This window comes from Mobula birostris, chromosome 3 (genome assembly GCF_030028105.1).
Source record: "Mobula birostris isolate sMobBir1 chromosome 3, sMobBir1.hap1, whole genome shotgun sequence".
Taxonomy (NCBI): Eukaryota; Metazoa; Chordata; class Chondrichthyes; order Myliobatiformes; family Myliobatidae; genus Mobula; species Mobula birostris.
The window spans coordinates 211,474,744-211,492,881 of NC_092372.1; the positions used below are offsets into that span (position 1 = coordinate 211,474,744).

The following is an 18,138-nucleotide window of genomic DNA, read 5'->3' on the forward strand; positions in this document are numbered from 1 at the left end:
AGTATTAGGTGTAAACTATTACAGCGCCACTGATCCGGGTTCAGTTCTGCCGTGGTAAGGAGTTTGTCTGTTCTCCGTGTGACCACGAGTGTTCCTCTGGGTGCTCCAGTGTCCTCCCACATTCAAAAAAGGTTAGTGGGTTAATTGGTCACATGGGTGTAATTGGGTGGCGCAGGCTCCCTGGGCCTTTTACAAGGCTGTATACTTCTCCCTGTAACCTTTAACAGCCTTACTAATGAACAATCTCTTAAACTCCACAGCCAGCTGTGGCATTGAATCCCACAGATTCACTACCATCCGTCTAAAGTAATTCCTCTTCCTCCTGTTCATCAGCATGTCCAAATGTTGGAACTAATTTAATGATTTAGAGATATAGCACGGTAACAGGCTCTTTCGGGCTGATGAGCCTGCTCTGCACAGTTAACCCACTAACAGGTTAGTATTTGGAACGTGGGAGGAATTCAGAGCACCTGGAGGAAACCCTGCGGTCAGAGGGAGAATGTACAAACTCCTTAGAGTCATGGCAGTATTGAAGCTTGGTCACTGGCACTGGAATAGCATTGTGCTAACCACTACATTGCAGAAGTTCACCTTGCCCAGGCTTGTCTGACAGAACCTCCCAAAGCCACGACCAGTAGGAAGGTCAAGGGCTGCAGGTACAATGGACCATCACCTCCTGTAGGATCCCTTCCAAATTTCACACTGTCCTGAATCTAAGATGTATTCATGTTCCTTCATTGACACGGGATCTAACTCCTGAAACTCTCTGTATGATGGGCGTACATTCAGTCTGGCTCTCATTAGGAAAGGGTGAAAAATGCTGCCCTTGCTGGCAATACTTGGTAATAAAGACAAGTGGCATTTGGTTTAATACTGTTTGTTACCACCAGGTGGCAGACCTTTCTCAATTTTCTTTCCAGTGACAATTGCATGGAGCCGAGGACAGATGTGATGTCCGGAATCAGAACTGGTTCATGAAGGGACTCCACCCCAAAATATCCCGAAGAGTCCTCGACAACAAGGAACGCTGGGTGGCACACTAGCTATAAAGATTTGGAATTGTTATTGGAAGTGGAAGGTGCAGTGAAGATCTTGTATACAGATTGATGTATTACTCAGTGATTCGAGGTAGAACAAGGCAATACAATAACGATGCAGTTATAGTTACAAAGTAAGAACAGTGCAGGTGATAGTGAGGTGCAAGCCATTGTAAGTGAGGTCAAAAACATGAGAAACTCTGCTGATGCAGACACAAAATGTTTATTAATTTATTTATTGAGATACTGTGTGGAATTGGCCCTTCCAGCCGCACCACCCAGCGATCCCCCAATTTAACCCTAGCCTAATCACGGGACAACTTACAATGACCAATTAACTGACCAACCGGTACGTCTTTGGACTGTGGGAGGAAACCGGAGGAAACACATGTTGTCACGGAGAGAACATACAAACTCCTGAAGGACAGCGGCCGGAACTGAACCCGGGTCACTGGTATTGTAAAACGTGCTAACCACTACGTGTGTGTTGTGAGGTCAGAAGTCCATCTTGTGCTACTGTGTATTCAGTAATCTTATAACAGCAGCCTAGAATCTGTCCTTAAATCTGGTGCTTCTATCATTGTCACAGTCTTTTATTGTTCTTGGTATCACTACTACCAGTAAAACTATTAACCTATTGAAATTGAAGTAAAGAGTTGCAAAAAAAATCCAGGTTAAAAAAGTTATATCAGATAAAATCACCACTAAATAAGAGTCAAACAAAGTACTTTTGATCAAGTAATGTTTTACATGTTGCCTCTATCCTTTGCCATCCAGTTCTCAGGGAATGGATCTGTGAGCCTGGTGGCTGAATGAGGGGACAGACTTGCCCCAGTGGGTCCACACGGTGCAAGTCTGGGATTAATATGTACAACTCTATATGGAATCACTGGCGCAGAATAGTAGCGTGGCAGTTAGTGTAATGTTGGTCCAGCGCCAGTGACCTGGGTTTGATGTCACTGCTGTCCATAAGGAGTTTATACATTCTTTCCGCGACTGCGTGGGTTTCCTCCGGGTGCTCTGGTTTCTTCCCACATTCCAAAGACATACAGCTTAGTCGGTCACATGGGTGTAATTGGATGGAGTGGGCTTGTTAGCCCAGAAAGCCCTGTTAGTGTGCTGTAACGCTCATAAAAAATAATTTACCGCAGCCAGTAAAATCCAACCGGAGAAGAAAGATTGGAATATTGTCCCCATGAAGTACAAGACTCATTCTCTGCTTTCCTGTTGCAGCACAAGACTGCAATTCTCAACGAATAAACTACTTTTCCAAAGATTACACTCTGCTAGAAGCATAGAGCCATTGAGTCATACAGCATGGAAACAGGTCGTTCAGCCCATCTGTCAATGCCAACCAAGATTCCCATGTAAGCTCGCCCTATTTCTCTGTCTCACTCACACACACACACACCAAACACAATCACAGAAACGAAACACTCTTATTCTCTCTCTCTCACACACACACACACACAGAAACGAAACACACTCACACACAAAAACAAAACACTCTTACACACACAATTACACACACAGAAATGAAACACTCTTACAGATACACACACACAGAAACAAAACGCTTTTACACACACACAGAAAAGAAACACACTTACTCCACACACAGAGAAACGAAACATTCTTACTCACACACACACACACACACACCCTGAAACAAAACACTCTTGGGGCGGATGGGTGAAGACTAGACATAGTCTCATAGATCTGGTTAGTTTCATGGATTATGAGAATAATTTAGATAAAAATCAGGGAAGTTTCCTGTTATACCATGGTGCTCAGTACCTGGCACGTTGCAGAAGTGCTTCCTCACAGACCCAGCGGACGAGGCCCAAACCTTTTGTGGAAGGTGCACGTTCTCTCTGCACCTTCACAGGTTCCCTCTGTGCCCCCTGCGTTCTTCCCCCATCCCAAAGATGCTGCGATTGGTAGGTTAAATGGCTGATGTAGGTTTCCCCTGGTGTGAGGGTGAAAGGTGGGATCTAGTTGTTGATAATTGATTTTAATAATAAATTTACTTTGAACTTTGATGGGAATGTTTGGGAGACAAACATTCAATGAATTGAAATGGCTGTCTTCTATGTAGTAAAGAAAAACAGAAAGTAATCACAGTTCTGGGCAGCCATTTTAATTGGTTCTTTCTTCCCTATGGTGGACCTCTGCGTTCAGTTTCGCCCACCCCCTCCTTCTTATCTTGCTCACCCTGCTTTCGCCAACCTCAATGTCTGCCAGTACAATAGTCCCCCAGTTGCACACAAATCATTGTCAACTCTGGCCCCAAAGCACGATACAGCAGATGCTGAACACTGGAAATAAAACTACAGGAAATGCTGGAATACTTGGACTGTACTCCTTGGAGTTTAGAAGAATGAGGGGGGACCTCATAGAAACATTTCGAATGTTGAAAGGCATGGACAGAGTGGATGTGGCAAAGTTGTTTCCCATGGTGGGGGAGTCTAGTATGAGAGGGCATGACTTAAGGATTGAAGGGTGCCCATTCAGAACAAAGAAGCAAAGAAATTTTTTTAGCCAGAAGGTGGTGAATCTGTGGAATTTGTTGCCACAGGCGGTAGTGGAGCTCAAGTCATTGGGTGTATTTAAGGCAGAGATTGATAGGTATCTGAGTAGCCAGGGCATTAAAGGTTATGGTGAGAAGCCAGGGGAGTGGGACTAAATGGGAGAATGGATCAGCTCATGATAAAATGGCAGCGCAGACTTGATGGGCTGAATCGCTGACTTCTGCTCCTTTGCCTTATGGTCTTATGGAACCAGGAGAAAAAAAATCAAAGATTCTTTCACCAGGGATGCTTCCTGACCTGCTGAGTATTTCCAACATTTTCTATTCTTATGTTAGTCATGATATTGTAGATGATTGCATTAAACCTTCTGGCTTGGAATAGTTGGCTGATGACCCAAACCTTTAAGAAGGACTCACGATGAAGTCCAAATGAAGTATATTTAGTGATTTTTTTTTAGAGGAAACACGGTAGCCAATTTACCAACAGCAGGCTGTCAGAACCTCAAAGATTACATGGTTCAGGGTAAATGAAAATCATGAAGATGCTGGAAATCTGAAGTAAAAACAGACAATGCAGGAAATGCCCAGCAGGGATGGGAGCATTTGTGGAGAGTAAAGCAGCTAACATTTCAGTTCCAATGTCTTTTTGGGAAAGAGAGACAAAATGCTGATTTTTTTTTAGTAGAAGAGACGTTTGATGAAGTATGGGCACAAAGCAGGGAATATTACTAATAATGGGAATCCAAACTGTAAGTAGTTTTCTGGGATTTTTCTTTATCTGCACCATTAACCCATTTTGTCTCACCCTATCAGAGATAGTTCCTCTGTTCTACTCATCTCCCACACTCTCTTACAACTGAAATCAGATTTATGTTACCCTTTTCCCCAGTTTAATGAAAGGTATCACACCCGAAACACTAACTCCGCTTCTCTTTCCACAGATACGTTCTGATCATGTCACTATATGAATGATATTTGAGAGGCTTTAGAAAGGGTGTAGAAGAGATTTACCAGAATGCTGCCTACATTAGAGGACATGACTTAAGAAGGAAGGTTGAGTGAGCTGGGGCTTTTTGGAGCAAAGGAGAATGAGAAGTGATCTGATAGATTAAGTGGATAGCCAGAGGCTTATTTCGCAGGGTAGAAATAGATAATAGAGTCATAGAACACGACAGCGCAGAAACAGGCTCTTTGGCCCATCTAGTCCATGTTGAACCATTATTCTGCCTAGTACAATTGACCTGCTCCTGGACCATAGCCCTCCATACCCCTCGCAGCCATGTACCTATCCATATTTCCCTTAAGTACTGAAATTGAACCCTCATCCACCATTTGCACTCTCAGCTTGTTCTACCCTCTCACCATCCTCTGAGTGAAGAAGCTCCCCCTCATGTTCCTCTTAAATTTTTTCATCTTTCACCCTTAATTTATGGCCTCTAGTTGTAGTCTCATCCAACCCCACTGGAAGAAAGCTGATTTACCCTATCTATACTCGTCATAATTTTGTATACCTCTATCAAATCTCCCTTCAATCTTCCTGGGAATGAAGTTCTAACCTATTCAACTTTTCCTTATAACTCAAGTCTCCAAATCCCAGCAGCATCCTGATAAACTTTCTCTGATCTCTTTCAATCTTATTTACCTCTTTCCTGTAGGTGGGTGACCAAAACTGCAGACAATACTCCAAATTAGGCACATAGGCATTTTATACAATTTCAACTTCCCATCTCCTGTACTCAACACATTGATTTATGAAGGCCAATGTGCCATAAGCTTTCTTTATGACTCTAACTACTTGCGTTGCCACTTTCAAGGAATTATGGATCTGTATTCCCAGATCCCTCTGTTCTACTGCACTCCTCAGTGCCCTGTTACTCATCGTGCAAGTCTTACCCTGGCTGGGCCTCCCAACTGTGTATGTGAACTTCCCACTATTCAGGACACTTACAGCAAAAGATGTGCAAAAAGTGTCCGAAGGATCATTAGGGACCTGAGTCACCCCAACCACAAACTGTTCCAGCTGCTGCCAGCCGGGAAACGGTACCACAGCATAGAAGCCAACAGGCTCCGGAACAGCTTCTTCCACCAGGGCATCAGACTAATTAATTCACGCTGATACAATTGTATTTCTAAGCTATATTGACTGTTCTGTTGCATATCTTACCGTACATACTATTTATTACAAATGACTATAATCTGAACATCACACATTCAGAGATCTAACATAAAGATTTTTACTCCTCATGTATGTGAAGAATGTAAGAAATAAACTCAAATCATTTCAATTCAAAGTGCAACACCTCACACTTGCCTGCATTAAATTTCATATGACATTTTTCAGCTGGTCCAGATCCTATTACAAGCTTTGATAGTCTTCCTCACTGTCCACTACACACCCAATCTGGGTGTCAACCACAAATCTGTGGATCCATTTTACCACATTACAATTCAGATTGTTGATGTAGATGACAACTAGCAATGGATTCAGCACCGATCCTTGTGGATACCACAGGCAGAGAGGCAACCACCTACTACCACTCTCTGGCTTCTCCTGTAAAGTCAATGTTTAATCCAATTTACTAGCTTATCTTGAAAGTCAAGCAACTGCACCTTCTTGACCAACCTCCCAAGCTGGACCTTGTCAAAGGCCTTACTGAAGTCCATGCGGACTACATCCACTGCCTTGACTTCAACAACTTTCCTGGTAACTTCCAAGAAAAAATCTTTATATTTGGTTAGACATGACTTACCACACACAAAACCATAATACAAGGGGTATACTTTTAAGGTGATTGGTACAATGGCGATGTTGGGGTAGATTCTTTACACAAAGAGGTGTGGGTGTGTGGAACACTCTGCTAGGGTTGGTGGCAAAGGCAGATACATTAGGGGCATTTAAGAAACTCCAAGATAGGTGCATGGATGATAGAAAAATAGCAGGAGGAAATTGATTTTAGAGTAGGTTAAAAGGGCAGCACATCATCATTGGCTGAAGGGCCTGTACACTGGTAATGAAGTTCCCCTCTCTGAGGCAGACCATTCTGTCCTCAGCAAGGACCTTACCTTTGCCCCCTTCACCCACACCTCAGTAAACTGTGTCCACCATGCCGCTGAGCTCTTCTTCCGTCACCTCCTTCTTTGGCAAGAATTCCCACCCTGCATCAATGACCCCTTCTCCTAGGTCCAACCCTCCTCCTCTTCCTGGACATCCCACTCTAGTTCTCAGCCTGCTCTGGATCTTTTCATCTCTAACTCCCCATGAAACACCCTTCTTTCCTCTTTGAACCTTACCCCTCTGAATTCAGTGCTTTCCACTCTCTCCACACCAATCCCAACCTCACCATCAAACCCGCAGACAAAGGTGGTGCTGTGTGGTGTGGCTCACTGACCTCTACCTCGCTAAGGGCAGGCCGTAACTCTCAGACACCTCCTCTTGAAAAGAACCCCACTCAGGACCTTCAGAAAATTGTCAGCAACACCATCACCAACCTCATGATCACTGGAGGTCTCCCACCCACAGCCATCATAGGCCACAGCTATTTCTGCCTTTTCACTGGCTACGTGGAACAGTCCACGTTCCAAGCCTTGCCTGGTAATGCTCCCCAACTCTTCTTGTGCCACATTGACAACTGCATTGGTGCTGCTTTATACACCCATGCTGAGCTCATCAATTTCATCGACTTTATCTCCAACTTCAACCCTGCCCTTAGATTCACCAGGTCCATTTCTGACACCTCTGTTCCATTTCTAAATCTCTCTGTCTGGATCACCGAAGCCAAACTGTCTACCTACATCTTTCATAAAACTACCGATTCCCGTGGCTATCTTGACTATACCTCTTCCCACCCTATCTCCTATAAAAATGCCATACCCTTTTTTTAGTTCCTTCATCTTTGCCACATCTGTTCCCAGGATGAGGCTTTCCTTACTAGATCTCCTCCTTCTTCAAATAACAGGGTTTCCTTTCTTCCACCAGTGATCAAAGTCAAAGTCAAAGTAGAATTTATTATCAGACTACATGCATGTCACCATATACAACCTGGAGATTCTTCTTGTGTAAATCTATAGAACAGTAACTGTAAACAGGATCAATGGACAACAAGTTGTGCAAATAAATAGCAATAAATAATGAGCATGGAGTAACAAGATAGATGAGTCCTTAAGTGAGTGTAGATATCCTCTTTTGTTCAAGAGCCTGATGGTTGAGGGATAGTAACTGTTCTTGAACCTGGTGGTGTGAGTCCTGAGGCTCTTGTACCTTCTACCTGATGGGAGTAGTGAGAAAAGAGCATGCCCTGGGTGGTGGGGATCTCTGATGATGAATGCTACTTTCCTACGGCAACGTTTCATGTAGATGTGCTTAATAGTTGAGAGCGTTTTAACCGTGATATACTGGGCTGAATCCATTACTTTCTGTAGGAATTTCTGTTCAAAGACCAGACTGTAATGCAGCCAGTCAGCACACGTTCCACCACCCCTCACACACTTTTCTTCCATTTTCATGACATCCACTCTCACCCCATCTTCCCACAGCCTAAACAGGAATGGAGTTGCTCTTGTCCTCACCTACCATCCCATAAGCTGCCACATTCAACACATCATTCTCCACAACTTCCACCATCTTCAGCGGCACCCTACCACATATTCGCTTCCCCACTCCCACTCTCCATTTTCCACAGGGATCACGCCCTCCACGATTCCATTGCCCATTCATTCCTCCTCACTAATCTCCCTCTTGGCACTTATCCCTGCAAGTGGCAGAAGTGCTACACCTGCCCATTCACCTCCTCCCTCACCTCCATTTATGGCCCCAGACATCCCTTCCTGGTGAGGCAACACTTCATCTGTGAATCTCTTGGGGTTGTTTATCCTCTACATTACCGAGAGCCAATGTAGATTGGGGGACCTTTGTTGAGAACCTCAGCTCCATTCGCAAAAAATTGAACTTTTCTGGTGGCCAACCATTTCAATTCCTATCCTGATTTCCGTTCCAACATGTTGGTCCATGGCTTCTTTTTCTGCCATGATGATGCCCCTCTCAGTTTGGAGGAGAAAAACCTCATATTGCATCTAGGTAGCCTCCTGCCGTCAGACATGAATGTCAATTTCTCCAAATTTCAGTAATTTTTTTCCTGTCTTCTTTTCCATTTCCCTGCTCTGGCCTCTTACCTCTGCTCCTCATCTATCACCTCCCCCTGGTCCCCTTCCTTCTTCCCTTTCTCCCATGATCAACTCTCCTCTCCTACCTGCTTCATTATTCTCCAGTCCTCTTCCTCTTCCATTTATCACCTCCCAGCTTCTTACTTTATCTTCCTTCCTCCATCCACGTAGCTTCACCTATCATCTTCTATTTTATCATCCTCTCCCTGCATCCACCTTCTTGTTTTGGCTTCTTCCCCCTTACTTTCCAGTCCTGATGAAGGGTCTTGGCCTGAAACGATGACTGATTATTCATTTACATAGATGCTGCCTGACCTACTGAGTTCCTCCACCATTTACTGTGTGTTGCTGTAATGTGCTATGTTCTATATTCCTTGTAGATGCTGTGTACTCTGCTGAGTGTTTCTATCATTGTCTGTTTTTTATTTAACCTGTTTTGGTTGAGAGATACTGGAGAGAGTGAGAGGATGACTCATCTGTAAGCAGTGCTCTGGGATGCTTCACCTCCACCCACGGTCCATGTACCTTAGGTGAAACCTCATCCAAAAGGCTGTCTCTCTAACCGGACGGCAACCTTCGCAGCTGCACTCAGGAGCCATTATTGATCATGTTCTCCACAGGGCCAGGTTGTGAACCCACTATCTTCTGACTTTCAAGCAAGAGGAACTGGGGCTTACGCTTCAAGCCACCAACTTGTCATTCTGACAGAAGGTGACTCAGCATGGACACTGGGATACAAAACATTTGTCCTTACGAGCTGAAGGTATGCATTTGACTCTAAACTGTAGTTCCAAAGTTTTATATCTTTCTGAACCTGACATGCTCTAACCTTTGAAGCAAGCATAACAATTATGTCCAACACAACATTAACATGAGGATCTTTAATTGTAACCCCCTACAGTTTTGGGCCCCAGTTCTAGTCTTGTCTATGCCATATTCCCAATCACAGCTGACTTAAGCATGGTACTGTAGCAGCTAGTGCAATCGCCTGGGAGAGCCAGAGATTACCACGTGGGACTCAACTCCCACATTGTCTGTAAGCACCTGTGTGTTCTCCCCGTGACCGTGTGGGCCTCCTCCAGGTGCTTCCATTTCCTCCCACAGTCCGAAGACATACGGGATAGGGTTAGTAAGTTGTGAGCAAGCTATGTTGGCCCTGAAAGCATGGCTACCGCCAGTACAGTCCCCAGGCAATGCTGGTCATCCATGCAAACTGCCGCATTTCACTGTATGTTTTGATGTACATGTGACAAATAAAGCTAATCTTTAGTGAGGTGGTTTCCCAGTGCTACCAAACCACATTCTTACGTCTGCACTAATCTCTCCAGATGGCAAGCAAAACAAAGCTTTTCAGCCCATCTGAACAGATGTCTTGTACAATATGATGGACTCTTGGATCTCTCAGTCGACCTTGCACCTTATTTGTCTAAACTCTTACTACAACTTTAACTCTATGTTTTGCATTCTGTTATTGTTTTTCCTTTTGGATTTTGGATTGTGCTCTGGGATGATTCAGTCTGGAAGACATTCAAACAAAGCTCACTGTATCTCAGTACCTAAACCAATTACCAATTGCTTTCGTAACGCCATGGCAAAAGGTGCTGCTGCCATAGTAATGGACGTATCTTAGACTTCAGGCTATTCAACCATGGCTATGCAAACTCAGCTGATTACACTAGCAGAAATTTACCACTTACCATGTGTGTAGGTTACACAGTGTGTATTGAGCAGTGAAGGAATAGCGGTGAGTCTGTAAGAAAAAGAAACACAGAGTCACATCAACGTATAGGTGCCCAGTAATTCACAGCTGTCTTGTCTATAGTAACAGCCACTACAGCCTGCAACAGGGTGGCTGCGAGGAGCACAGGGTCTCTTTGTTTTTTGAATGCTTTGACTTATTGAAATCCAACTCTATATAAATTCTCAAATGCATTTTAACGGACAGGGAACATCTAATGTAAACGATGACAAGTTCACTATTTTAAAGGTGGCTCTCATCACAGCTGCAAGAATTATATTGCAAAACTGGAAAAAACCCAGATGTCCCACTGTGAAGGAATGGACTGAGGAAATGATTAAGATTTCATCATATGAACACATGTTGGGAAGAGTTAACAGTGAGGGAAAAGTGCAAGACCCGTGGGATCAATTTTGGTTGTATGTTAATTTAAACTTAAATTAGGACTTCTTTCTGTTTCTAAGTTTTACCTGTTTCCCTGCCATGGGATGGCTGTGTAAATACGCTGTACTCTATCTGCTCTGTGACATGCCATGCTGCTTTGTAAAATAAGAATAAATAATAATAAAAATTTGAATTTCAAAAGAAAAAGGACAGGGAACAGAGGAGATTCATGCAAATCATCCTGGGGTGACAGAGTTAATGTATCAGAAGCATTTGATAGTTCTGGGCCTAGAGTTTAGAAGAATGGGGTGGGGGGGAACCTCACTGAAACTTATCAAATATAGGAAGGCCTAGATAGAGTGGAAAATGGAGAGGAAGTTTCCTATAGTTGGGGAGTCTAGGACCAGAGAGTGATAATAGTCTAGGAGCAGAGGGATAATAAATCAGCCATGATGGAAAAGACAGAACAGAGTCAATGGGTCAAGTGGCCTATTTCTGCTCCTGTGTCTAATTGTCTAAAGTATTTTGCAAACTAGCAATAGTAATATAGAACAGTATGGGTTCTGTGCCACACAATGCTGTGTCAACCCTTTAACCTAATCCAGGATCAACCAAGCCCCTCCTCCCACACAGCCATCCATTTTCCTGTCATCCATGTTCCATAAATGATAGAAACTAGACCTGAATCTTCTATGCATCTGGGAGCCCATGAGGCCCTCTGTTGGTCAGGGTTGACTGTGGATATTGCGTCCTTGCTGTAGATATGCAAGCCAGAGCAGTACAATATGGAGAGGGAGCTGCTGCACATGTAGCAGGCTCTCCCTCTCCATGCAGCTGATGAATCCAAAGGTACGGCAGAGACCGATACGGTTTCGCACCAGTGGTGTCGCAGGAGTTGCCAGGCAGCATTGAACCCAGCATTGCACTGCTTAGGGATTCCAGCTCTGAAATTTTCCTCAGGGTTTGCTCCTGAAGCCATCCCCTATAGCAGTGGAGGTTTGAGATTAGAGTTTTCCTTCTCCTAGATGAGATGCCAACCACGAATGACGAGATGCATAAGCAAGAAGCAACTAGTCTTAAGGCACGAGCAACCTGCCTTTTCCCCTTCTCCTCTCTGTAGAAACAGTTCCACAAAGCTTAGTAGCTAAGCCACACATGAAGGCCAGGAACTGGACTTGGTTGTCAAGAGACGATTTGAGATGCACATCATTGGAAGCATTTAATAGGTAGTGGCAGCTTGTCAACACTACCTCACTTGGCTAAAACAACCTTCTATGTATGAAATACTATTTACATCGTTACACAATGCTTCCTAGATCATGCTCTGTTATTCAATTGGGCAATGTGGAAGGAAGGTGGGGAGGGGGGTGGTTGGAAAATTGCCACCAGCTTTGACTGGCTTCAGATTCCCTATTCCTGCGTCAGTGCATCATTTTAGAGACCTTCTCACTCACAACAATAACGGTAGCATATATACGTACTGAGAGCCAAACAAGTGCATTAATTATACAATCTGATGAGCATTGGCAGGCAAGTGAAATAATGATGACTCTATTTCATAATTGCGGAGAAATTTCTTTAGCCAGAGGGTGGTGAATTTGTGGAACTTGTTATCACAGGCAGTTGTGGAGGCCAGGTCATTGGATGTATTTAAGGCAGAGATTGATAGGTTCTTGATTGGACTTGGCATCAAAGATTACGAGGAGAAGGCCGAAGAATAGGGTTGAGGAGGGGGAGAAAAGGATCAGCCATGATTAAGTGGTAGAGCAGACTCGATGGGCCTAATGGCCCAATTCTGCTCCTATGTCTTATGGTCTAAAATTACTCCCCAAACTATTTCAGCATAACCTTCGATCTCATCATTTCAAATGGGGGGATGACCAGCTCAGAGAACAGCTGATACACTAGCCAGAACACCAGCAACAGATATTAAGGAGTTAATTTTCCCTGTGCCCTTGTTAGCTGGCTGTTGGCCATATAATTCAAATTTGCCCCCTTGCACTTCCACTGTGGAGATTAAAAAATAATGTAGATTAGCTTTAGTCGTCGCATATACGTCGAAACATACAGTGAAACGCGTCACTTGCATCAATGACCAGCACGGTCCTGCAGCCCACAAGTGCCACCAGGCTTCTGGCACCAACTTTGCATGCCCATAACTCACTAGCCCTTACCCGTACATCTTTGGAATGGGGGAGGAAACCGGAACATCTGGAGGAATCTCACATGGTCATGGGAAAACGTTCAAACTCCATATGGACAGTGGTGGGAAAGAGCCTCGATCGTTAATCACTGGTGCTGTAATAGCATTACAGTAACTGCTACACTAACACGCTGCCCTGTTGTTAAATCACACCTTCAACACCCAGGTATGTGATGCACCATCAATAACTCCAAAAGACTGGAAGTAGAGTAAATACTGAAAGGCTTTTATTAGCAGTAAAATGTGACCTCCAGCATGCTGAGTATCTGCCCCTGGACTGAGGAGGAGGAGGAGCAATGGTGCGATCACCTTTATTCAAGGCTCTGTGGAAGGAGCCACAGGAGCAGTCAGCAGAGGGGCGTGTCCAGACAGGTAGCCCAGTTACAACATATATATATGGTTTGCCACAGTATGCGAGCTCTTCGCATGGACTGAGAGGTTAAAAGTTATGAGCTTGTCCTCCTGATAAGCACATTCCTCCTGTAGCAGTGGGATTTAAAGGGGAGGGGGGAACTACAGAGCATAGAAGTACATTATTTCCTCTCCTCCCCCCACCTTCTTACTCTGACTTCTCCTCTTCCTTTCCAGTCTTGATGAAGGGTCTCGGCCTGATACATCAACTGTTCACCCTTTTCCATAGATGCTACCTAGCCTGCTGAGTTCCTCCAGCGTTTTGTGTGTGTTCATTGGATTGCCAACATCTGCAGATTTTCTCTTTTTGTGACATTATTTACCCATTTTGTCTGTGCTGCAGAGTTCCACCCCTCTTTATCACAACTGCTATCAAAATGTTTCCTTTTCAACTGGAAGCAGTGGAAAGCATACAGAAGGGGTTTAGCAGAAAGAAGGCATGTGCCATGAGGAGAGGTTAGACTAACCCTTGTAGCACAGTTAGAGATTGGCAGATATGACATTATGGGTATCACTGAGTCAAGGCTGAAAGATGATCATAATTGGGAAATTGACATACAAAGATACATATTGTACTGAAAAGACAGGCAGGTAGACAGAAATGACACAGTGGTGCTGTTTGTTAGAAATGAAATCAAATCCTTAGGAAGAGGTGATATAGGAAGGGAAGATGTCAAGTTCTTGTGGGCAGAGTTAAGAAACTACAAGAGTATAATGACCCTGATGGGAGTTATATACAGGCATCTGAACAGTAGCCAGAATGTGGGGGGGCAAATTACAATGGGAGATAGAAAAGGCATGTAAAATGGGCAACGTTATGATGGTCATTGGGGATTTCAATATGCAGGTAGATTGGGAAAATTAAGTTGGTGCTGGATCCCAAGAGGGAGAATTTGCAGAATGCATATGAGGTGGCGTTTTAGAGCAGATTGTGGTTCAGTCCACTAGTGAAAAGATAATTCTGATTTGGGTGTTGAGCAAAAAAACAGAGGAATCATAAGGTAAAGGAACCCTTAGGAGGCAGTGATCATAATATGATAGGATTCACCCTGCAGTTTATAGAGGGAGAAGCTAAAGTCAGATGTATCAATATTAAAGTGGAGTAAAGGGAATTACAGATGCATGAGAGAGGATTTGGCCAAAGTTGATTGGAAGGGATGATAGCAGATCAGCAATGGCTGTAGTTTATGGGAGTAATTCAGAAGGCACAGGATAGATACTGTACATCCCAAAGAAGAAGTATTCTAAAGGAACATAAGCACATAAGGAATAGGAGCAGGAGTAGGCCATCCGGCCCATCGAGCCTGCCCTGCCTTTCAATAAGATCATGGCTGATCTGTCTGTAAACTCAGCTCCATCTACCTGCCTTTTCCCCATAACCTTTAATTCCCTTACTATGTAAAAGCCTATTTAATTGTTTCTTTAATATATTTAGTGAGGAAGCCTCAACTGCTTCCCTGGGCAGAGAATTCCACAGATTCACTACTCTCTAGGAAAAACAGATTCTCCTCATTTCCATCCTAAACCTTCTCCCCTGAATCTTGAGGCAATGTCCCCTAGTTCTAGTCTCACATACCAATGGAAACAACTTTCCCACGTCTATCTTATCTATCCCTTTCAAAATGTTGTATGTTTTTATAAGATCCCCTTTCATTCTTCTGAACTTCAGAGAGTATAGTCCCAGGTGATTCAATCTCTCCTCTTAGCTTAACCCCTCCATCCATGGAATCAACCTGGTGAACCTCCTCTGCACTGTCTCCAAAGTCAGTATATCCTTCCTCAAGTATGGAGACCAGAACTGCACACAGTACTCCAGGTGTGGCCTCACCAGTACCCTGTATAGTTACAGCATGACCTCCCTGCTCTTGAATTCAATCCCTCTAGCAATGAAGGCCAACATTCCATTTGCCTTCTTAATAACCTGTTGTACCTGCAAGCCAACTTTTTGTGATTCATGCACAAGCACTCCCAAGTCCCTCTGCACAACAGCATACTGCAATTTTTCACTATTTAAATAATAATCTGCTCTTCTATTATTCCTTGCAAAGTGGATGATCTCACATTTACCAATGTTGTATTCCGTCTGCCAGACCTTGGCCCACTCACTTAACCTATCTATATCCCTCTGCAGACTCTCCACATCCTCTGTACAATTTGCTTTTCCACTCAGTTTAGTGTCATCAGCAAATTTTGCTACGCTACACTCAATCCCCTCTTCCAAATCATCAATATAAATGGTAAACAGCTGCGGGCCCAGCACTGACATCATAAGGATGTCATAACTATGGCTGACAGGGAAAGTAAAACACAGCATGCAGGCATAAAACCTCCGCTTTAAATATATTCAATGACTTGGCCTCCCAGCCACAGATTCACTACCATCTGGCTAAAGAAGTTCCTCCTCATCCCTCTTCTGAATGGACGTCCCTCAATTTTGGGGCTGAACCTTTAGGTCCCAGACTCACTCACTATAGGAAACATCCTCTCCACTTCCAAACCTTCGAAGCTTTACAATACTCGATAGGTTTCAATGAGATCTGCCCTCATTCTTCTAAACTCCAGATAGTACAGGCCCAGAGCCATCAAACGCTCCTCATAGGTTAACCTTTTCATTCCCAGAATCATTCTTGTGAACCTCCTCTGGACCCTCTCCAATGCCAGCATATTTTTTCTGAGACAATGGTGGATCTGCTCAGAATTCTCCAAGTGTAGTCTGATCGATGCCCTATAAAGCTTCGGGATTAAATCCTTTTATGCTCTCGTGCTCTTGAAATGAATGCTGACTTTGTATTTACCTTCCTTAGCATAGGCTCATCCTGCAAGTTAATCTTAAAGGAATTCTGCACGAGGACTCCCAAGTCCCTTTGCACCTCATTACTGAATTTTATCTCTGTTTAGAAAATAGTCTATGCCTCATTCATTCTACCGAAGTGCAGGACCATATATTCACCTGCCACCTCTTTGCCCATTCTTCCAATCTGACTAAGTCCTTCTCCAGATTCCCTGCTTTCTCAACACAACCTGCCCCTCCACCTATCTTCGTATCATCTGCAAACCTGGTCACAAAACTATAAATTCCATCAATGAATTCAATTAACATACAACGTGAAAAGAGTTGGTCCCAGCACCAATCCTGGGGAACACCGCTAGTTACTGGCAACCAACCAGAAAAAGCCACCTTTATTCCCATACTTTGCCTCCACCAGTCAGGCAATCTTCTATCCATGCTAATAGCATTCTTGTAATACCATGCTGTCTTAACTTGTTAAGCATCCTCATTTGTAGTACCTTGTCAAAGTCCTTCGGAAAATCCAAATAAACAACATATACTGACTCTCCTATGTCTATCCTACCCATTATTTCCTCAAAGGATTTAAAAAGATTTGTCAAGTAGTACTTCATCAAAAGGAAACTATGCTGACTTTGGCCGATTTCATCATGTGCCTCCAAGTACCCCAAAACCTCATCCTTATAATGGACTCCAACGTCTTGTCAACATCCGAGGTCAGGCTAACTGGCCTATAATTTCCTTTCCTCTGCTTCCCTACCTTCTGAGAGAGTGGAGTGACATTTGCAAATTTCAAGTCCTCTGCAACCATTCCAGAATCTAGTGATTTATGGAAGATCATTAACAATGCCTCCACAATCTCTTCAGCCACGTCCCTGGGGCCCGTTTTAGCCAGTTTTCAGGGTATAAATTGAACCAACATAACAGTGAATTATTTCCTTTAAATAATTTAGTACCAATGAATACTAATCTTTCTTTTAAAATTGTAGGAATCAATTTACTTATTTGGGTGTAACAATCACTAAGAGTTACAAATGCCTGTTTAAAGAAAACTTTCTTACTTTATTGAACCATGTAAAAAAGATATTATTAAATTGGTCACCTCTTTCATTATCGTTGATTGACAAATTAATTCTATTAAAATGAATATTCTATCTAAATTTATATATCTTTTTCAGGCTTTACCCGTTTTTATTTGTAAATCCTTTTTTGACTCTCTTGAATCTATTTTATCCTACTATAGATGGAAAAATAAACGTCCTTGTTTAAATAAAGTTCATCTTCAAAAACCTAAAAAATCTGGAGGTTTAGCCTTGCTTAATTTTAGGTTTTATTACTGGGCAGTTAATATATGATATCTTACATTTTGGATATATTATATTATCGTGTAGACTGTCCAGTATGGGTTTCTTTAGAAGTTAATTCTTTTAATAAATTTTCTATTATTTTTCTTCTTGGATCCTCACTTCCTTTATTTGTAGGTAAACTAACTGATAATTTACTAGTTAAACATAATCTGAGGATCTGGATACAATTTAGAAAACATTTTGGTTTATTGAGATTTTCCCTTTCTAGTCTCATTTATTCTAATGTTTTTTAAACCCTTCATCACTGATTTAGTTTTTAAAGAATGGGACAGGTTGGGTATTAAATGTTTTTGGGACCTGTTTGTTGGAGGAAACCTTTTTTCATTTGAGCAATTGTCAGTTAAATATAGCCTACCCAAAACTCACTTTTTTGGATATCTACAAATCAGAGACTTTCTAAGATCTCAATTATGCACATTTCCTATAAGCTCAGATAAAAACTTACTAGATGTAATTTTTAATTTGACACCTTTTTATAATGGTTCCACATCTAATATTTATGGTATGTTACTGAAGATGA

General features: G+C 42.9%; 1 protein-coding gene across 1 annotated transcript in view; it reads right to left on the minus strand.

Moving 5' to 3' along the window:
- dpp6a (dipeptidyl-peptidase 6a) overlaps nucleotides 1-18,138 on the minus strand; it is a 515,918-nt gene that overhangs the window by 224,795 nt on the left and 272,985 nt on the right. The window contains exon 6 of the mRNA XM_072254436.1: nucleotides 10,425-10,477. Coding sequence (XP_072110537.1) covers nucleotides 10,425-10,477 — 53 coding nt within the window. The remainder of the gene's footprint in view (nucleotides 1-10,424; nucleotides 10,478-18,138) is intronic.